This window comes from Phalacrocorax carbo, chromosome 12 (genome assembly GCF_963921805.1).
Source record: "Phalacrocorax carbo chromosome 12, bPhaCar2.1, whole genome shotgun sequence".
Lineage (NCBI taxonomy): Eukaryota > Metazoa > Chordata > Aves > Suliformes > Phalacrocoracidae > Phalacrocorax > Phalacrocorax carbo.
Window position 1 is genome coordinate 15,378,189 of NC_087524.1, and position 20,050 is coordinate 15,398,238.

The 20,050-nt window shown below is 40.1% G+C and overlaps 1 protein-coding gene across 2 annotated transcripts in view; it reads right to left on the minus strand.

The window, feature by feature from the left end:
* Positions 1-20,050, minus strand: part of HSPA12A (heat shock protein family A (Hsp70) member 12A) — a 59,394-nt gene that overhangs the window by 15,562 nt on the left and 23,782 nt on the right. For both annotated transcript variants that reach the window (XM_064464233.1, XM_064464232.1), the window contains exon 6: positions 17,542-17,658. In XM_064464233.1, coding sequence (XP_064320303.1) covers positions 17,542-17,658 — 117 coding nt within the window. The remainder of the gene's footprint in view (positions 1-17,541; positions 17,659-20,050) is intronic.

Genomic DNA, 20,050 nt, shown 5'->3' on the forward strand with positions numbered 1-20,050 from the left:
CTGAAATTTTAAGGCCAGTACTTCTTTGCCCTATCCAATAAGGGCACAGAGAACAAATAGCTCCCTATCACCCTGCTGCAGTTTTCTTATATATTAAATCCATTATCATGTCCTGTGAGAGCTCTGAATCTAAGCAGCAAGTCTTTTTTTTTTCTTTTTTTTTTTTTTTTTTTTACTATCCAGTAATGTGGATAAACTTAGTGTGCTCAGCCTGCTCCATGCACTGGGCACATGTCAGTACAGAGACAAAGCAATTCTTAGCCTCGTGTCTAACCTACACACTAAAAGGGGAAAAAACATTTTTTAGGGAGAAAACAGTTTGCTGCTAAGGTTATTAAAATCCAAAGGCTACACAATAAAGTATTTGCAGAGGTGACAAGAACTGAGCTGCACACACAGGGAATGCGCAGCTATTTCCTAACTTGGGGGGGGACGGACGGAGGGGACGGACACGGGAGATTATATTCATTGCAAAGTCATCTGTCCTAGGGGAGATTTTGGTACAAATTTCCAAGGCTGGTTCTGCAAAAAGAAAACAGTAAGCCATTAACAATAACACTTGCTTCCTCCCTTCCTCCAGCAGTAGTCTGTACCATGAATGTTTCCCATTGCAGCCTGCATAGCAAGAGAAGGCAGCAGTGACCTGCAGCAGATGAACTCATACCCATGTTCTCAGACCCTCCGAGTATAGCACATGCTATTATTGTTACTTTTTCTCTCTAGATGTTATTTTAACATGCCCAAAATATGTCCTTAGGAACACATTCAACAGAAATTACAGTTTTTAACAGTTCAAAGCACAGCTGATCCTAACAGAATTTAATGAAGAAAATGTTGGATTTCTCTGCTAAAAAGCTTTCCTGACAGAGTTTGAAGGGCCAGATAGAATGAAGAACGTGTTATTTCACATTTTAAAAAGACCATACAAGAATCTTGTACAGTGAAAGGTACTAGGTATCCAACATACATATACTTTTATATGTACATATATATGTACGGATTAATATTGACTATTTCATACCTTGTATATGCAGTATTTCTGCTTAGACCATCTGAGAGAGCACATTACTGTACATATATGTATCTCTATACATGGCACAGAGAGAATGGGGGAAGGGGAGATGGAATAAGAAACACGAACACATGCATACTGCTGGGGAGGAATGGAGCAATATGGCTGCTTTAATACAAGCTCTGAGAAGACAAAGACTTAGGAGGCAGTACTTCTGTCCCAGTATTACAGCTCAGGAGAAAGGGACAGATGGGAGGAAAATATCCAGCGTGCAGAGAAAGAGGAGTGAAAACAGCAGGCAGTCAACACAAAGAAATAGTGATCCATTCACTAAAAATATTAACTGTAGAAATTTGGGAATTTGCTATATTTTACATTTGTTCCTTTCCATCTGCCTCGCTCCATGCCCTCGCCCGCTGCTGCCCAAGTACTACTGTAACTAAGAACAGAGATTCACAAGTTAACAGGCTTGAACGGGACAGATCTAAACAATGTCTCAGTATCCAACACTATATAGATCGTTCTGGCAGCGGGACAGATGCATGATGTTGCTTTTGCCTAGGGCAGCTTATAGCAGACTGTAAAGAGCCATATCTTGACTCTAGTCTGGTAAGGGGATTTTCTTTCTCCCATTATACTCACTAGGAGTACAAACCCAGTCATCAGTTATGAAACATGAAGGAAGCAGGCAGCGGTTTTCCCAAAAATGCAAAAATGTGGAAAACCCATCATGGAATAACAAAAAAAACCTTTAAACATCAGAGAGTTCTTAAAAATTAATTTATTTCCAGGACATTGCTGCATTTACATATTTGGAAGGGGCAAAGAACATGATGAAAAGAGCTGCTTCAGAAAACTGCCCCAAACTCACTTTGCTCATCTGCCTGAGCACTAGGATTTCATATTTTGACAAGGAAACTCCCAGATTTTCACTCAGTCCTGTAAAACAGGTCAGTGAGCGGGTGCCAGCACATTGCTGTTCACTCACCAACAGCAAACCTCAAAGTGCTTCAAAGGCTCAAGCACTGGAGCACAAACCACTTTACCATCCAGATACAGGTGAATTTTCAAGCTAGCCCACTAGCTCTGCTTTTATAGCCGGAGATGTATCACTAGATGAGAGTTGCAGCTGACCTGATTCTTGATTCCCTGAACAGCATCAGCTGCCAAGTGTTAGACTAATTCAACATTAGCAAATATTGAGGTCTGGGCTGCAGCTTAGTATAACAGTCTGAGTATTGCCAGAGAACTAAATGATACTCATTTATTCCATGTGCAGAATCATCATTACTACAGATTAAAAGATGCTACTTTTAAAACCCAGCCTCACATGCCACGGCGCACAATGAAAAAAGCAATTCCTTTTTTTTTAAAAAAAAAAAATAAAATTTAATGTATATGGCTTAACAGCATCATTATAGTAGAATATTACATGCAGTTTGTGCCTTTTTAAAAGGCAATGAAAGCCATGAGGTAAGCCTAGATGAAAAGCTCCCGTGTCTGAAAGGCACCATAATTAGAAGCAGCAGCATTTAGCTGGAGTACTCCTGTATTTCATAACAGAGCCAGACAGAATGCTATTGCTCTATCAGGCTTTATTTATTACACCATGGTGAGCTCAAAAGGAATAGCATATTAGGAAATACCCCATCATGGCCAAGGTACACATTTCATATTACTATCCTTTCAAACTACTGAAAGCCATAGTTAGATCTTCTTTTTTGCTTTTGCAGAGATACACATCAGGCATCTTTTTACAGGCAAACAAAAAAAAAATCCTGACCACTGACTCATAACAAAAGGAACATGCCTTACGTGGAGTGCACCCATTTCTTTGAGCTATAAAACTGAGTAAAAGAACTGATAATAAGGTCTTAAATAGTGGAGGAAAAAAACACCCAACCATGTACAGAAAATAGTACTCCATCTGTTGAATTTAAGACACTGATTTGCAATTAGAATTGTATGTTAACTGGAGTCTGTCCCATGCATTTTATATTCAACTTTATTTCCTTGAGCTTCACCTACCTGGAAATCCTCTCTCTCCCATGTACACACATTTCCTCTTCACTTAAAAAAAAACATTTTAAGTCAAAGTTGTTTTCTGAATACTGAAACTTCTGAAATCTCATGGCTGACTGCTATGAGGGCTGCAAGGCTCCCAGCTCACACTGCAGCTTCCCCCACTGTCAGGGAACACATAACCATGCCTTCCTGCAAACAGCAGCCTCTTTTCAACCATCTCTGAAGCTTCTGCCCATCCAGCAACACTGGGTAGGCACACATGCTCTCACAAGATCACTGCATAGGTCTGGCTTACTTTTGGAACCAGATCGTCAAAGTGCCAAACCTACACCAGGGGCACAACATCAGTGATAAAAACACTGCCATCCTGTGCAGACTTTGCAAGAACTTGTCTCTGTCCAAAAGGAAAGTATTTGTCTTAAGTTTGCATGTACAACAATTAGACGTTTATGTCCCTGAGGTTGTGTGGAGGGAGACTACTCTATAGCACGGCTGTCAAACCCCACTTAAGTTGTGGGCCAGCCCCTCGGCTGCTCTACAGGCAAGCAGTGCTGCCCTGCCAAGCTAGGAGGGAAAGCAGCAGCTCATGGGACCCAGCCGGCCTCACGCAGGCAGACTCTGTGAAGACCAATAGCGGAGGGATCTGCCTTCATGATGTTCTGCAGCATGGGGCATTGGGGAGATTAAGACATTAAATAAATAAAATAAAGGAGGAGGTGCACTTTACCCCACACTTATATAGGGTTAGATTCAGATGGTTCTTGTATCTCAGTGTTAACATAACCCTGATTCCCCTTTGGTCCAGGGAGTAGTTCAGGCCAGTTCTCCGAACGAGAGAAGATAATCTGATCAGGACCTATTTTTTACCTATTTAATAGCATTTGCTATATCACTTTCAGGGTCAAATGGAATAAGTAAATTATTCCAATGTACAGTCACAAATTTTAAAAAGTGCATTTCCTCTGGATAAGAACTGTGCTTATACTCTGGAGAAATGAATTTTACTTTCTGTTGCACTACAGACCAGTGAGATGATTCCAGCACTCTGTACTCCTTAGTAGATCAGATCTCCTATCTGTAAAATACGCATACTAGTGCCTTTGTCCTTTATGCATTGAAAGCCACTAAAGAAAAACATTTTATAATCTAAGTATAGAGTAATATGCTATATTATTTTCACGGCAGTTAAATTTGATTTTTCAGAAACAAACTAAGAACAAGGTCGGATTGGATGAATTCTGATTCACTGCTGCTGCAAATTTTGTAGTCATCCAAGAGCTGATTCAGTACAGCATCAGTGCCATAGGCACTGCATTCACGATTAGTAAGACATTTCCAGGTACAAAAACATAGCATAAATAGACTAAACAGATGAATATGTACAAAAGAAGAACCACCCTCATTAGACAGTTTGAAAAACAAGGCACAGAGACTAAAAGCCTTGGCTGATTTTGCACAGGAACCCTCAGTAAGGTGGGAATTCACTCCATAACCCCAGAACCAAGTTCAGTGTCCCAGCCAAATGCTACTCTTCACCAAACAGCAAGCTTCAGTTCCTGCATGTGACATGTAGCACATGCAGAAGCTGCAGGGGCAGCTCCATCACAGCCCTTAGGTCCCTGTTCTGCTTTCACAGTTTGCCACCTCCACCAACTGCACTACTCTAATCACTTCTGAAGCAACGCTGCAGACCAGATGACCATAATGATCCATTCTTCTGGGTGGTAGGAAGAAACTTTTAAACCTTTTTTCACTAAAGCCACATTTGTAGGCACCAGAGATAAAATTTAGAAGTTGGATTCATGAAATAGTTCTATAATGATAATGCAGTTTATTAGGAAATTAAGCTCTGCAGGACAACATAGTTCAGCCAAAAAACGAGAAACTGTGAATTAACATCAACATTTTTCTGTTTTCCAATATATTTATTATAATTAGTAACAATAGGAAACCCATGATTGCAAGTTAAGCACTGCGCAGCCCATATGAAGAAAGTATTGTGTGACTGAATCAAGGCAACACAAAACAGCAGTTGGAAATTAAGTGCCTTGTGAAATTTATACTGTTTAAACTAATCAGTTCATTTTGTTAACAGATTCATGATAACACCACCCACTTAGTGCCTTGGTAAGTGAGCTCTTCTCTAATCCTCCTCCTTTCTCACCAGCTAGCACTTTCTCCAGTTCTACGGCATCAAACTGGGATGTCACAAATAAATGACTGAGATCTAATTACAGAGGCAGACCATGCCAGGAAAGAAGATGAGCAACATGGGAAAAGACTCTCAGCATTACCACGAAGAGGCACATAATGGGCAGCTGGGTTGGCAGGGGCTGGTGCTAGTGGATATCACAAAGCTGCATGAAAAGCTCAGCACGTGCAATTTTGCTAGATCTTCAGCCTTGAGACTTAAGAAGCCTTCACAAAAAAAATGTTTGAAAATCACTATGCTATCACATAGACCAATGCTTTGCTGTTAGTCTTCAGAGTGAGAAGAGTACCTAGGTACAATAAATATCATAAATATGACAGAGTGAGGTCAGACAGCCCATTTGGATCAGTCCACTTATCAGTTCAAAGATCGATTCTTAAAATTGCTCAACAGCCACAGAACAAACAGGATTTTCAAAGGCACCCAGATTCCTCTTAGGGACCATAGTGAAGAAGCTGGGTTTGCCAAAGGCAGGAGGAAGAGCTGCTGGGTGGTCCCCTTTTAAAAATTCATCCTTAGGATTTAAGAGCCTAGATGACAACTGAGAATTAACTTCTTTCTCTCTTTTTTTTTTTTTTTTTTTAAAGCCAGTCAACACAATGCTTGGGTGGTGGTTGGTCCTGTAAATATCTGACAGAGGGGCACTTTTTGCTTTCCAGAACCAACAGCTTTTTGCTTTCTTTTAAACAACATTTGCTATACATACATGCATATACATAAATGCATATTTTTTCATGCTGTTGTTGCCTGTTGAGCTAAAATTAGGTTTGTGGCACAGGCTGTCCTTTGTCCTGTTCTGATCAGGTACCACTGATAATATTTTGCATTTCACAAGTGAGAACATAGTGGATAATTATCACAGCTGCAGAATTCCTTCAGCGTCAGCTTCCCCATCTGTACAGTTGAGTGGCAGAACAAAGATACTCATCTCTGAGAAAACTGCTTAAAAGAGCATACGTGAAATCTCAGGCTATGGTATAATAGTAACAACTTCATTTTGCAGACAAGGAAAATACAAATTATGAAAGATGAAAAGTAGAAAAGCCATCAGGTTAATGGAGGAGGCACAAAACTGGAATTTAAGAGACCCCTGTAACAGTTCTCATTTATTCACTTTGCATTAGCATAAGTGATTAGGTAACGTGAAAGACAGATGAATGAACCCCAACGTAAAAACGCGCCTTTATGTTGTCCTTAGGATTTTGGGATTACCCTGAGACCTCTCTTTTGAGATCCCAGATATCTCCCCTTCTGCCATGAAGTAGATACTGTTACTATGTACTTATACAATTTTTTATTGCTTTTAAGGTACCAGAGCACAGGCTTTGCAGTGCATTTTGAATTCCCAGGGCTTGCCCATCTGAGAAGCTCATACAAAGGAACTGACCCACAAAAAATTCCCAGCCTTCCTACAGCCTTCAAGTAGGCTGAACTCACTGCTGCTCACACTTCAAAGGTAGAACTCAGAAGCTATGAACTCCAGTGAAGGGAGTTTTTAGGTGAAATCCTCTAACCTGCAGGAAATCAAGACAGATTACTATAAGGTGCCTCACACTTGTACCCATATAGCTGGTTCTGTGAACTTCACCAGACAAGATATAAATTAATTCCAGTTAATAGCAACACTATTCCCCATTTAAGAGTTTGTGCAAGAGCATATATGTTGAAGGGGCAAGAGGTTTAGATTAGCTGTTTTTTTTTAATTAGACTTAGTTTTACGTGGAAGATACTCTTAGATACCAAATTCAAAAAGTACGTAATCACTGTGTAAACTATTATTAATTCCAAAGAAACCACTAGAATCACTTACAGCCCTCTACTACAGCACTTACTTCTGTGTTACTTCTCAGTACAAGTATTCATGACTACTAGTTTCTATGAGTAATGGCTACAGAATGAGCTCTGTAAAGGTTATCAACCAAACACTTTTGCACCCCTCAGTTCAAGACAGACATGGAGAAAGCGGAGAAGGTTCAAGGAAGGCTGCTAAAGAACGCGTTCTGTAAGGAGAGACTGAGTGAGCTGGGTTTTTTTAGTCTGGTAAAGAGGTGGCCGAGGAGCCATCTAATAGCTGCCTGCAGCTATCTGAAGGGCAGGTACAAAGACAGCAGAACACAACTTTTCTCACTCTTGCCAGGAGATATAACTAGGAGCAACAGCCACATTTTGCAGCTTGTAGAGTTATAACTGGATATTACAAAAACCCTTTTTTACTAAGAAAGTGATGCAGCACTGGAACAGAGGCATCTCTGTCCTTGGAGATTTTTAAAACTCAGCTAAACAAAGCCACTGCTGAGCTGGTGTTGGCAATAACATGGCTTCAAATGGAAGGTCGGACTAGATGATCTCCAGCAAACACTTCCAATGAATTCTTCCACGATTCTAAAATGGCACAGGTATTATACACTGAGAAAGACCAGAACTGCTGGTAGGAATCTTTCCCAAACACCAAAGGCCTACACACTTTCTCATTCCCTGTCTTTGTGAATGCCGTGTCAAATCCTTGCCTATATCAGCGAAAGGGAGCCCATCATGTCCTGACAGTATGACAGCAGTACCAGGCTCGCTGTAACAAGCCTGCGGTTATTCAGGGCCTCACAGTTTTCTGTACAGGAACAGGGGTTCAGTCATGTCTGCAATTAGAACTTTTATTTATGTGTCTGGAGATCAAGAGGAAATATTTATCACAGTAGATTTTTTTTAATCTGAAACCTACACTTTTAAAGTCTGAAAATATAAAGAGCACAAGCCTTAAGCAGTCCTTTAGCCTTAAACATCAGCCATCAGTCACTTTAAAAAATGATTCAATATAGGGAAAGCAATTAGTTTAATGCATCAATAATGCACGAGTTTACGACACTAATACTACCTGCACCAAAAAAAACCCATATGCTTCAGTCGGTGTCCTGTCGGAGTGGGAAATTTACTTCCTAATTAATTAATTTTCCTGTATTTGGTTGTAGAGAAAAATGGTCTTGTGCTTAAAAGCATGCAAATACAAATAGCAGATTTGGACTCAAAGCTCAATTCTTTTGCGTTCAGCTCTGCTACAAGCTCCCCATGTAACGTTTTGCAAGTCATTTAGACCAGACTTTGTGAACCAGTCCACTAAAGAAAATGCATCAACTTCTGCGTATTCAACTCAATACCAAGGTTTACAACAGAGATATTGCTGAACTTTGTTGGAATGGGGTGCACCTGGACTCTGAATAATCTAGCTGGCTGTCCATCATACGCACACCTGACCATGATACTTAGCAAGCTCTTTCAGATTGAAGCAGAATCCATTTGATATTTCAATTCTGTTTACTAACCTATCAATAAAACTACTCCTACGGCAAGAAATAAAGCACAGCCTGTAGCACTGCTCCCTCCTCATGGCTGTTTAGAAACTATGGCATTATCCCATTCTGAAAAGCAAGATAAATGTGGCACCTGGAACCGTAATGAAGTGTGACTCTTACTTTCAGCACACTCTGAATAATGGGTTTTGTGGAGTTGCATTGGCTTCAGTCAGAACTGCTGTATTTGTGTGGTCACTGATTAGATGAACCAATCTGTTACAGATGGCTCAGCTGTCTGATTGAGATAAATGCCTTTGCTAAGCATGGTCAGACTGCCTCAATTATTTTTTTTTGCCTGGGGTTGCTGCTGCCCAGCTAAGAGTACAGATTGCTTTACCAGTGCTTTTCTATACTTTACATGTTATACATTATTTTTAATAATCTAGTCTTTGTATTTTCAACCTGACTTCGGAATTCTTTGAGACCGTAAGTACTGTTTGATTCTATTACTAAAACCCATACTCATCAAGTAGTCTTCTGGATTTTGCATTAAAATTTCCTTTTTCTAATTTATAAAACAATAAAATTTACTAAACATAGGATGTAATACACACCTTTGAAACTTCTAAATGCATAATAGAATCCAGAGAAGGAAGAGAAGCATATAACCGCAAGGGCTCCTGAGCTGTATGAAGTATTACTCAGGGAAACATGAAGCTCTCCTGGGCAGTAGGAGCAATGAGAGGACAGAGAACAGGAAATATTGCCAAATCCCTATATGTGACACTAACAGAATTGCAGAATATTGAAAGAATACAGTATTCTCTATATAAATGTTACAGGAATTAAGATTATACTTCTAGCCCGAACGCTAAGGTAAATACAGCTTCTTGCAGAAAACAACAGTGCTGACAAAAAGGACTCCTCTCTGTCAAGCCTTCCAAAATGTCACCCTCCTCTCGCAGCCAGAGGAAGGCCTTTAACTGGTTTGTCTTAGTTCAAAAACCTGAAGAAATGTGTAGTTTAAAACAGTTCTGTGACAGCTCTGACAGTGGAACGTCACCCTACCCCAAAAAGTGCAGACATGTTCTACAACTCAATGAAAAAGGCCCTTGGGTCAATATTGAACTATTTTACAACTGTCAGACTGCCCATGGAGAAGATAAGCAAATCACCCAGAAATGTGTACAAGCTGTTTTTTCTGAAGTTATGTTTTCATTGAAAATAATACATCTTTAATTTTTGAAGGACTGTTGGTCATTTGTTGAATCCTCAAAGGAAAAGATGATTCATGCTGAACTTCCCATGGAGGTGACTTCAGGGTTTTACAGGGCCCTGTGGACCCAAGGCCTATCATCGAAGGAAAGAATCAGTGTTCTGTCTTGGCAAAGGTGACAGACAGAAATCAAAGAGATAAAAACGTAGCAAAGAGTGTGTATTGCACCTGTGGGAAAGTCTGGGAAGAGTGTCAGGAGGAACTGTGTACACATACCACTGCCTGTTTTACCCCTCAGTCTTTGACTCCTCTCTTCATGCATGTACTTCAGCAAGCTCATACACTTGAGCTTAGATCTGCACCAGCCTCAGGAGTGGTGTTGGCTCACTGAGAGTTCACATCTGTTTCCAACAGGCTGCACAGAGATGGGCAAGGGCTGCCACATCTCCTGGCAGCACAAGACAGCACCCAAAGCTTCACACAGACTGCGATCTGAATGCTTTCTGATACAGCCACAGAGCCTAAATCCCTGTCATAAGCCTCCTGCTTTCTCTCTTCTCCCCTGTACTGGTACGTGCATCATCAGGAGGTACATCCATATAACACTTTCAGTGGGAACAAGAAGTATTTCGGCTGCCTTTTGCCAACTACTGGGAGGAGGGGCGTGAAATTCAGTGGCCATTTTGCACTGTATGGCAGTCTGCCCTTAATCTCTCCCAATGGAAAAGATTCTGGTGTCCTTATTAAAACAGAAAATGAGGGCTCATGTACCCTCAGTAGGGGTGTCTGTTCTCTACTGCCTTTAGAAGATGCTCACTGGAACTGAATCTCTAGAAGTGGGTGCTTTTCAGACAGAAACAGAGATAAAGAATACTTTGGGGCATGATGAGAGGATTATTCCTGTTGCTATCTTAAATCCAAAATTGTCCTCTTCCAATTATACTTCACTTTTCTACAGGAGAGCTCTGTAGTTTGCAGACAAGCAACACTCAGAGGTTATAACAGTGAGACGGATTATTCCAAGAGCAGATGTCTGAGCATAGTGGTTTGGAAACTAGTATGGTACCGTGTGCTAAGGAGCAGGCCTGGAGGAAAGAAACTGGAACATAAGGAAGGAAATATCCACATTACAACCACTGGCTACCAATCATGAGGCAGCATTAAACCCACTTTTGTTTACAATGCATGGAGAAGGTTCTGCAGTTGATCTGTGCCTAATTCTCAAAAAGCTGATCTGAACTGCTGATAAGATAGATATATAATTTCTTGCTACACACAGGCAAGGCACAAGCTTTCTGGGTCATCATGAGAGAGAAAAGGTTTTCTCGTATTTGTGAGACACAAAGGATTGCCACCAACTGCAGCAGACCTTACTTAGGACATCACATCTAGTCCATCACATTTTGGTCTCAGAAGTAATTCCAGATATGTAGACGCAGTTTTCTAAGGGGAAGAATCTTGTATCCCTTCCAAGGCAAGGAACAACCACAAGACTCTGAATCACCAACTTTTTTTCTTTGCACAGCAGCATACATAAAATCTCCGAATTCTTTATTTTGTTGTGCCTCTGCCCTTTCCTGCCCTGCCCTCCAAAATTTTCACAGGTATTGGGACTACAGATAAATGCAAATTAACATTACTAAAGCTGACTTACATTTTGCTGAACAATAACACGCTAAGGGAGGGGTTATGTTTGTTGACAGGTTGATGGTAAATGGGACCACAGTGGCATTGAGTCCAGATTTCTACCAGGGTGATGTCGCTGCAGCTCAGTCCCAGACGACTACTGCCACAGATCACATTTGTGCAGCAAATGAAAGCTTAGCTCCAAGTGGCATTACTATGAATTTTTTTACTATGAATTTTTTGCTGCATTATATCCCCCAAGGTGCAGGAGGACATTAGCTGCAAATTTTATGACTAGCGTGCATTAGAAAAATGAAGCCATTAAATTCTCATAAGCTTTTCAATTTTTCATGTTATGTTATCCCAGAAATGCTTTTTGTACTACGAACATGCACCAGTTGCCACAAAGTAAACTCTCTTCCTATTTAAGTATCCTCCCAGTGTCTCAGGCTCTCCCCTTCCCGTTGTTTCAAAATAACTTCATTGTAGGTCCTCATGGCTCAGGGCAATTTTGTTAGAGGCACAAGTGGCCCTGACTGAGATCTGTTTCACCAAGAAAACTATATGCTTGCTACTTCCTGTTAGTTGCATCTTTATATTGTACCTTGGGCTTTCGGATTTTGGCTTAATATTTTTCACTATAGTTCCACTTTCAGCTTATATTTCTTTTCTGTCTTTGTAACTGAATACCAGCATCTAAGATGTCTTTTATACCAATCTATTATCCTCCTCCATTGTCTTTTCTATGAACTTATTGCAAACAATCCTACCCACCAGTTTTTTAGAACTTGTCCACACTTACTTATATTTGTTTGTAGATTTCTATCACACACACCCCGCTCCTGATTGTAGTTTAAAGCTTTTCAGACTGACGTTTTCTTCTTTTTGCTGGAAAACCCCGTCTAGCAGAGGCTTCCCTCCAGGCAGAGGGAAGATTCTAATTTTTGGCTGGTTTTGTTGGTTCCAATGCCCTTTCAGGCAATTTCTAAGACCATGAGAACATGTTTCACAGCTTTATAAGACAGGCACAGATCCATCTACCTACTCTTTCCTAGAATGCTGTGAAAACCTCCTGTTTTACTTGCTTCGCAAAATAAAAGGAAAACCTCCAAATATTCCAGCCTGTCCACAAAAGTGGACAAACAGAAATGAGAAATGTACAGAACTGCATTAACAGATGGCTTTGTCAACTGCCTCTGCTTTCATGTGAACCTGGCTGGGTAATTAAAATGTGTAAACCAAGATCAATTATTACACATTTCCCACTGTGCTGAGTTTCCCACTCTGTAATCTGCACTCCTCAATTAGTTACCCTTTCCTAATTAAACATAGCTACAATATGCAGAATCCTCCCTAACATATCACTCAATAAACATTTTAATCTTTTTTATTAAAAAGATCTTAATATCACAAAAGTGAAAGCGTGGACTCAAGAGAACCCCAGAAGCTACAAATAATCAGGATGGTCGATGCATTAACACGCTTCTGCCTCATCTGTGTCCACTTACAAGTACCGTTTCAAACAAATCACCAGCTTCCCAGTGCTGCTTATGCCTGAACATCATTGCATTTTTATGTAGTTTATAGCAGAAGTCTGTTCACTGTGCCTAGACAAATAAATTTTAGTTGCATGTGATTGATGTACCAAGGCAAATACAAAGGATAAGCATACCTCAGCTTTACAGCTATCAGTCTGGTTAAGCTTCTCTAGTCATCTTTTTAAAATCAAACATACAACATATATATTTTCATTAGCAAGGGATATTTTGTGCCATCACATTACTCTGTCACCAAATTTGTTTACTTTTCTCTGTAGGTTTCTACAGAGCAGGGTACTACTGATCAATGTAATGTAATATAACCCTGGAACACTGTGTTAAACAATTTGCATCATGCACATTCCATGGTGAAACTGATGTGAAAACATTAATAAATATTCAGCGTAGGAGCCAGTTAAAGAAAGCCTCTGGAATTCCAGTCTCACGTGCTTAATCCTATAATCTAGATGGCTTCTCTGTTTATTTATACGAGCTTAGCATGCAAACAATTTCATCTGCTGTTTGTAATTGGAATATAAATCTGCTTCGGCACTCTAAAACTCCATTTCAAAATCAACAGTTCATATTAAAAGAACCCTCAATATCTCTAAGTAAGTCAGCTAACTGATGTTTGTAAGATTACAGAATATTTCAAGCACATTTATGAAAACACACTACCCTTCCCTTTCCTTTGCTCTGCCCTGAGTGCATTTGGTATGCCATGTTTTACTTTGTTATTTTATAGCTTCTGTATTCACATACTCCTGTCACACTCCAAACTCTTCCTTAAAATTCTTAGGGGCACGTTCAAGGAATGTTCAAGGAATCCCAGCCTGCAGATTCTGCTCTTCACTTACTGTGCCCAAAGAATTTGTATTGAAAGGTGAGGTGGAAGAATGCCTTTACTAAAAAGAAACATTCTCTGCCAAGAATACTGGATCTTGTGTTCCCTTAATAAACAATCTACAGTGCCTGAATTTTGTTTGGATAAGGGGTTAAAAGTGCTGCTCATAGTAATATATTAAGACAGCAAAGTGCTGTTAAAACTGAACCAACTCTTCACACCTACCTAGATCCAATCGCTTTCTACACAAATGGCCTTGAATACTTTTACAGTTTCACCTTTCCATTAGTGGACACACTTTCTTTTTTTTTTTGTCATCAGTAACACAAGACTAACAAAACACTGAATTTTCTTGTGTCAGTACAAACCCAGGTGACACAGAGGCAGGATCCTGGTTTCGTGTTCATGTTCACAGGTGTCCTGGTTTCAGCTGGGATAGAGTCAAATTTCTTTGTAGTAGCTAGTATGGGGCTATGTTTTGGACTTTTGCTGGAAACAGTGGTGATAATGTGGAGATGTTTTAATTGTTCCTAAGTAGCAGTTAAGTGCTTGGTTGCTGACTGGGGCTAAACCACGACAACAGGCCATTCTGATGAGGCTGTAAATACCAGGCCATGTTCACAGGCAGGAAATTTCACGTTGGGGTCTAAAACTCAGGCTCAGTGTAGGTAGTTGCACTTGGCTGCTTCTGCAAGGACAAGAATAAGGGCAGGTCCCACCCACATGAGTGGCATGGAGTCCTCTCACCTGCTGTTCAACCAGACCACATCGCCAAATTTTCTAAATAAGAAAATATGTCAGCAATTTGAATATATTACTCACGACGCAAGTTCTTCACGAGAATAGAATTCCTTCTAATACTGGTAAATACAGCATTTCAGACAGAGCTACACCAAAGCAAAGAATTTGAAACAGAACTAGGACACAGAAACAAGAAAAGTTAATGCTATTTATGATGCCTTATATTTCACTGGGGGGGGACAATGGGAAACCTGAGCGATGCATCCTAAAAGTCATTATTTAGGATGTAGTGAACAAAGATGCAATGTACACTAATCCCAGCAGGACACACTTTGGGAAAGGAAACTTAAACCAAAGTGGGTCCTACAGAGATGACACACTGTTCTTGCCACAGAGCTCTCTCCAAATGTGACCAGACCTCAACAGCTGTCACACAGCTTTCAAACTCTCCCTGGATACATAGGAATTAAGCATGAGGGACAGGAAAAAGCATCTGTGGACTGTTATTCAGGAAGAAAGTAATTTTGATTCAGCAAAGTGAGGTTATAAGGACATGGTTGATCTCTACAGCCTACCAGACTTAGTCCCTCAGGAAGCCCCAGAGAGCAAGACAAATGAGAATAAATCAATAACTCTTTGAAGAGGTAACAACTCAAATGTAGAGTTAAGAATACAAAAAGTACAATAGATGAATACAGATGGGGCAGGCAGGGTAACAGCAAGAAGCAGCGAGGATCAGTTTTCACATATCAGTAGATCAATCATGGTGAAGTTCTTGTAGGCGTGACAAAAATCAGCATTTTAGAGAGGGTTTCGGAGGAGGAAAATGAGTTAGCATTACAGATATTCATGTCTGGGACATGCAGCTTATGTCTGAGATGACACAAATGAAGGAGTCAAACGTAGGTTGATTCCCTGTCAAATGCAAGGCTACAAAACAGACTATAGCTGTCAAAGCCAAGGAAATGATGTTGCAGTAACCAAGATGCAAAGTCAGTGACAACTTTGACGAAAGCTCAGCAGTATGTACAGGCAGGAAAAGCTGTCATGCAGACAGACTCAGCAGGATTTTGAAAGAGAGAGGAAGAACTGTGAGCTGAAGGGAACACCCAGATTACCCATTCAAATGAGAAAGCAGCACAGCAGCTGGAAGCGGGCATCATGGGAGCCATTAGGCAGATTAAGATTTCCAGGGTAGCAATGTTTTGTTATGGCAAAACAGAGATGAGGGTATGTCAGAGAGGCATTAAGATTGTGGGCTGTACAAAAGTTGATGGAGGCTGAGTGCAGATGCAGATCTACAACACTTTTTACTTGATTTTAGTAATTTCATGCAATATTTAGCTTTGCCTAGACAGCCACTTAACCATTCCAGAAAGGCTGGGGTTTATATTGTGATCCAATGACTGAAGCTGTTAATATTTTTGTTTTCTTAGAGCCACATCACTTGCCACAGATTACTCAAGCAGATTGCCACAGCTCATTAACATTTTCCACTAGTTAATCCTCAGTTTAGACTAGTGCTTGTACCTCAGTGTGTTCCCAGTACAGAGTTTCTACCACTGCCTTTTCACACTTTTCTCTACTTGATACCCTGATTACTCGTACGACAACAAGCTCTCATTTTGATGAGACTTGGATGTCCCAGTAGCTAGCAACAAGGGCTGCAGCTTCTGATCGGTCTGTACATACTGGTTTGAGGAACATGTTGGGCCCAGCAACAGGAACCTGAAAGACTGAATGGCAATGCAGAACTCTGTTTTCTGCACTCTTCTTCGTCCCCATTACTTCAAAAAATATCAGCCACTTGTGTCAAGTAAACACCACACCCCAAATTAAAAGCCTCGTCAGTCCTTGCTACTTATCAAGCTTGCCGATAAAAGTACACAATCACAGACACAACCACAGACACAGACACTAATTAACAACATTCCATTGTGCCACAAATGAGAAATGCCAAGAGATCTACCCTGCTCTGCCCTGCTCCTTACACAGCTCCCGGTTCACGAGCACACATGCACACAGACAGCAGGCAGACAACAATATACAAAGATAATGAACGGGTCTCTAGTGTTTCAGATTTACCTACAACCGTGTCCTTCCATCAGAACTTTAAGAGTGTTTTGCTTCTGGCACTAGCATTAGCAATCCCACAATAAAGACTGTTAAGAAAAATGTTGCTCAACATTAGAGATAGTTAGAAACAGAGTTCCAAAAATCTGGGTGCTTCCCAGGAGCACTCTGCAGATTACTCATGAACTACTAGATACTTTATAAACTGTGCATCGCATAGCTGCTGCCAATGGGTTACGCAAGTCTCTGACCAAAAATAAATAAAATAGAAATTTAATATCCTGATGAAAAGAAGAATGTGTACATCTCGTGTATCAAAGACGCAAACTGAATTTGAAATAAAGGACATGCATATGGAAAGTGCACATATTCGGGGGAGGGGGGCTGGGGTAAAGGGTTAAATGCAGATAAACCTCTCACTGATGAAAATAACATTTGAGTTTAATTTTATATCCAGACTATCCAGTTCACAGTCCTTTCATTCCTACTGTGGGAAAACGGAAACTGGAAAAAAAAAGTCCCACCAAGGAAGCTCTTTGCTTTCCCTCCTCTTCCTTTTTTTTTTTTTTTTAAAACTTTGGAAGTCTGCAATGACCTAAAGAAAATATCAAAACAAAACTGTGTCCAGTATTTTAAAATCAGCTTTCCCTTGGGTCTCAAACTGCATCTGTCCCATGTGCACTGAATTCAGCATGAATACAGTGTACAATATGACTAAAACATCAGTCTGCAGTGAGGGACAGCAATATATAAAAGTAAGTAGAAAGAAAAAAGCATTTAAGAGGTGAATATGGATGACAAAGCTACTGCTTGGTAGAGTTAACTTCTCTTTCAATGTTTCTACTCAGTCTCTTTTCTAGACATTTTTATACAGTTTATACTAGACCTAATTGTCCCAAATACAGGGTATCATTTAGTCAATCAACTAGGGCTTTACAGGGGCATTTCTATGTTCAGCCTGTAATCTTACCTTGTAGGCAGCTTGTCTCATAAACTGCTTTGCAGGCTGCTTCCAAATAGCAGGCACTGTAATGACCCATCTTACTTCAGTGTTTTCAAAGTCTGAGCCTCCTTGGTCACTGAGCTCCTAAATAAAAGAAAAAATAGAGATGAATGCAAAATTATGAGTGTCAACTTTGTAAGGGGACATTATTTTCTGCTGGCTCCAGTAACAGTAACTTTCTCTTTTCTATTTTTTTTCCTGTTACATCTGTGCTATAAATCAGAATTATTGCTAACCTGTCAAGAATGCTTTACCGTGCCAAAAGCTGAGATTAGGGTCGATGGCTTCTCAAGGAGGCCTACAGAAGAGTTTACTGCTTAACATGAAGTAGAAAAGTTAGTTTTTCCAAAAGCAGCTCATGCACTGCTGAATATTACAGAACATTTATGTACATTCTTAGTCACAGTGTGGGACTTGCTGTTAGTTTCAAGAATTCACATGTGCATCTCGATTAATACACAGAAAAATATTTGAGGTATCACTGATGAACATTATGGTTTACAATCTGGATTTTTCAATTACTTCTTTATACACTACTTACCTTTAAATCAAATTTTTACAACTCATTTAACAAGGTGAAGGTACAGTTAAACCCTTTAAGGAAAAAAAAAAAAAGACTGATTGCTCCTTAAAAATTTTGCTTTAAGCAAACAGTCAAGACTAGTTTAGTTCTTTCACTGTCCTTCCCTGCCCCCTTAAAAAGAGGAAAGCGTGTATTGCATTTGCAAATTAGGTGATATACTGACATGTTTTGGGAAAGGTTCCAAGTAAAATGTCATTACCATATGTCCTATCTAAATCTCCATCCAAACAGGGAAAGGTTCAGAAAGGTGAACAACGGGCCTTTAGAATGTAAAAAAATGTTTCTGCTTGCGCTGTGCCAAGGTGTTGTGTTTGTTTAGCTATGCTGCAGTTCAAAAACCCATGCTAGAAAAGTAGGACCTTTATACCACACAGGGCACTAGGAGTGGAGAGATTATAGTCCAAAGTAACAGTTCATTTGCATCACTTGTCTAATTAGTTTCAGCAGGCACTCATAAATCACAGGGATTTATTTATTAACACTGAGAAAGGATGTAGCCCTGAGAAAGGCAGCACAGTGAATACACAGGATTGTACCCAACACCATTCATCCTCACCAAGAATTTCCCCTGACTATGCACAGCTTCAGGTCTGCGACTCCACAATCAACCCCAAAATCTAGTTAAATAAGTCTTTGACAATATGAGGAGCCTGAGTTGTAATGGTAGGATTGTTTCTCTGTAGCCATAAAGAACAGACTAAGATCTCACAGAGAATAAATTAAACCCGTTCAAAGAAGTAGGTTAGTTTTTAACAACTAGGCTATTTTAAACAATGCTTGGTTGGACGAACATTCTGATTTGACCCAGCAACTACAATGCTTACGTTGACATTACAGTGGTGCATTTGAAGCCAATGTGTACTTAACTCACATTTAACTGTTTATGTGAGATTTTAAATCTCAAAAACTGTTTGCTGGGGACATGTATTTCATAGAAGAATGTGAAAAACAATCTTATGACCCAAGAAGAATACTACAAAAAAATTAGTATTGCAACATTTCAAATGGGAAATGGAAAATAAAATGCATTTTCCCTAACAACACCAGCCGGGGGGGACGGGGGAAAAGAGGTCAACATAAATGGAGGCAGTCCATCAGAACACAATATGAATTTACAAATTACACCTCTACAGATGTCTGTCTTACTTTTTGGCTGTCCCTAATGCTTGTTATATTTTCTGCATAAATGCGCATTCAGGATCAGGGCAACCAAACAGCATCTCACAGCACAACATGAAATTCACCCCTGCAAAGGGTCAGCACAGGGCCAAAATACCACAGCCTAGTTGCGGCTCTTTGGCACGCACACTACAGTTTAACTGTGTAAAACAGAATAAAGGAGTGTTGTGCAAAGGTACCCGAGTTGGTTTGGGTAATGGAGGCTATATATCTCTGCTGGTGCAGAATTCCACATAGGGTAATATACTGAACCTCTCAGTGCAATCAAGCGGCCTTTACAGATCATTGCACCACTGTAATTACACTATTTCCACCAGGCTAGCCAGCTTGTACACCTCAGCAGGTCATATTTGTGCAGACTTACAGTGAGATTCAAGTCACCAAATTATAAACAAGCTTTCAATAATCTTTCCATTACAAAATAAATCCAGTTCATCCAACTTCCCTTTGCTTAATCGGTGACAACAAAGTCAGGTCAGGGTAGGAGATGTCTGTAGGTGCCCATTCTATTGCGTTTCACAGTGCCAAACTCTAACATGAGAGAACCTGGCATGAACACAGAACAATCCATCGAGCCAGCAGCAGAAGCATAGGGGACAAGGCCAGGACCCTGACTCAAATTTAATTCCTGACTTTCAGCTCCTGCACTTTTAAATTTTATTTTCCAATCAATGTTTTTTCCATTAAAAAAGTAGTAGAAAATATTTAAGCTGG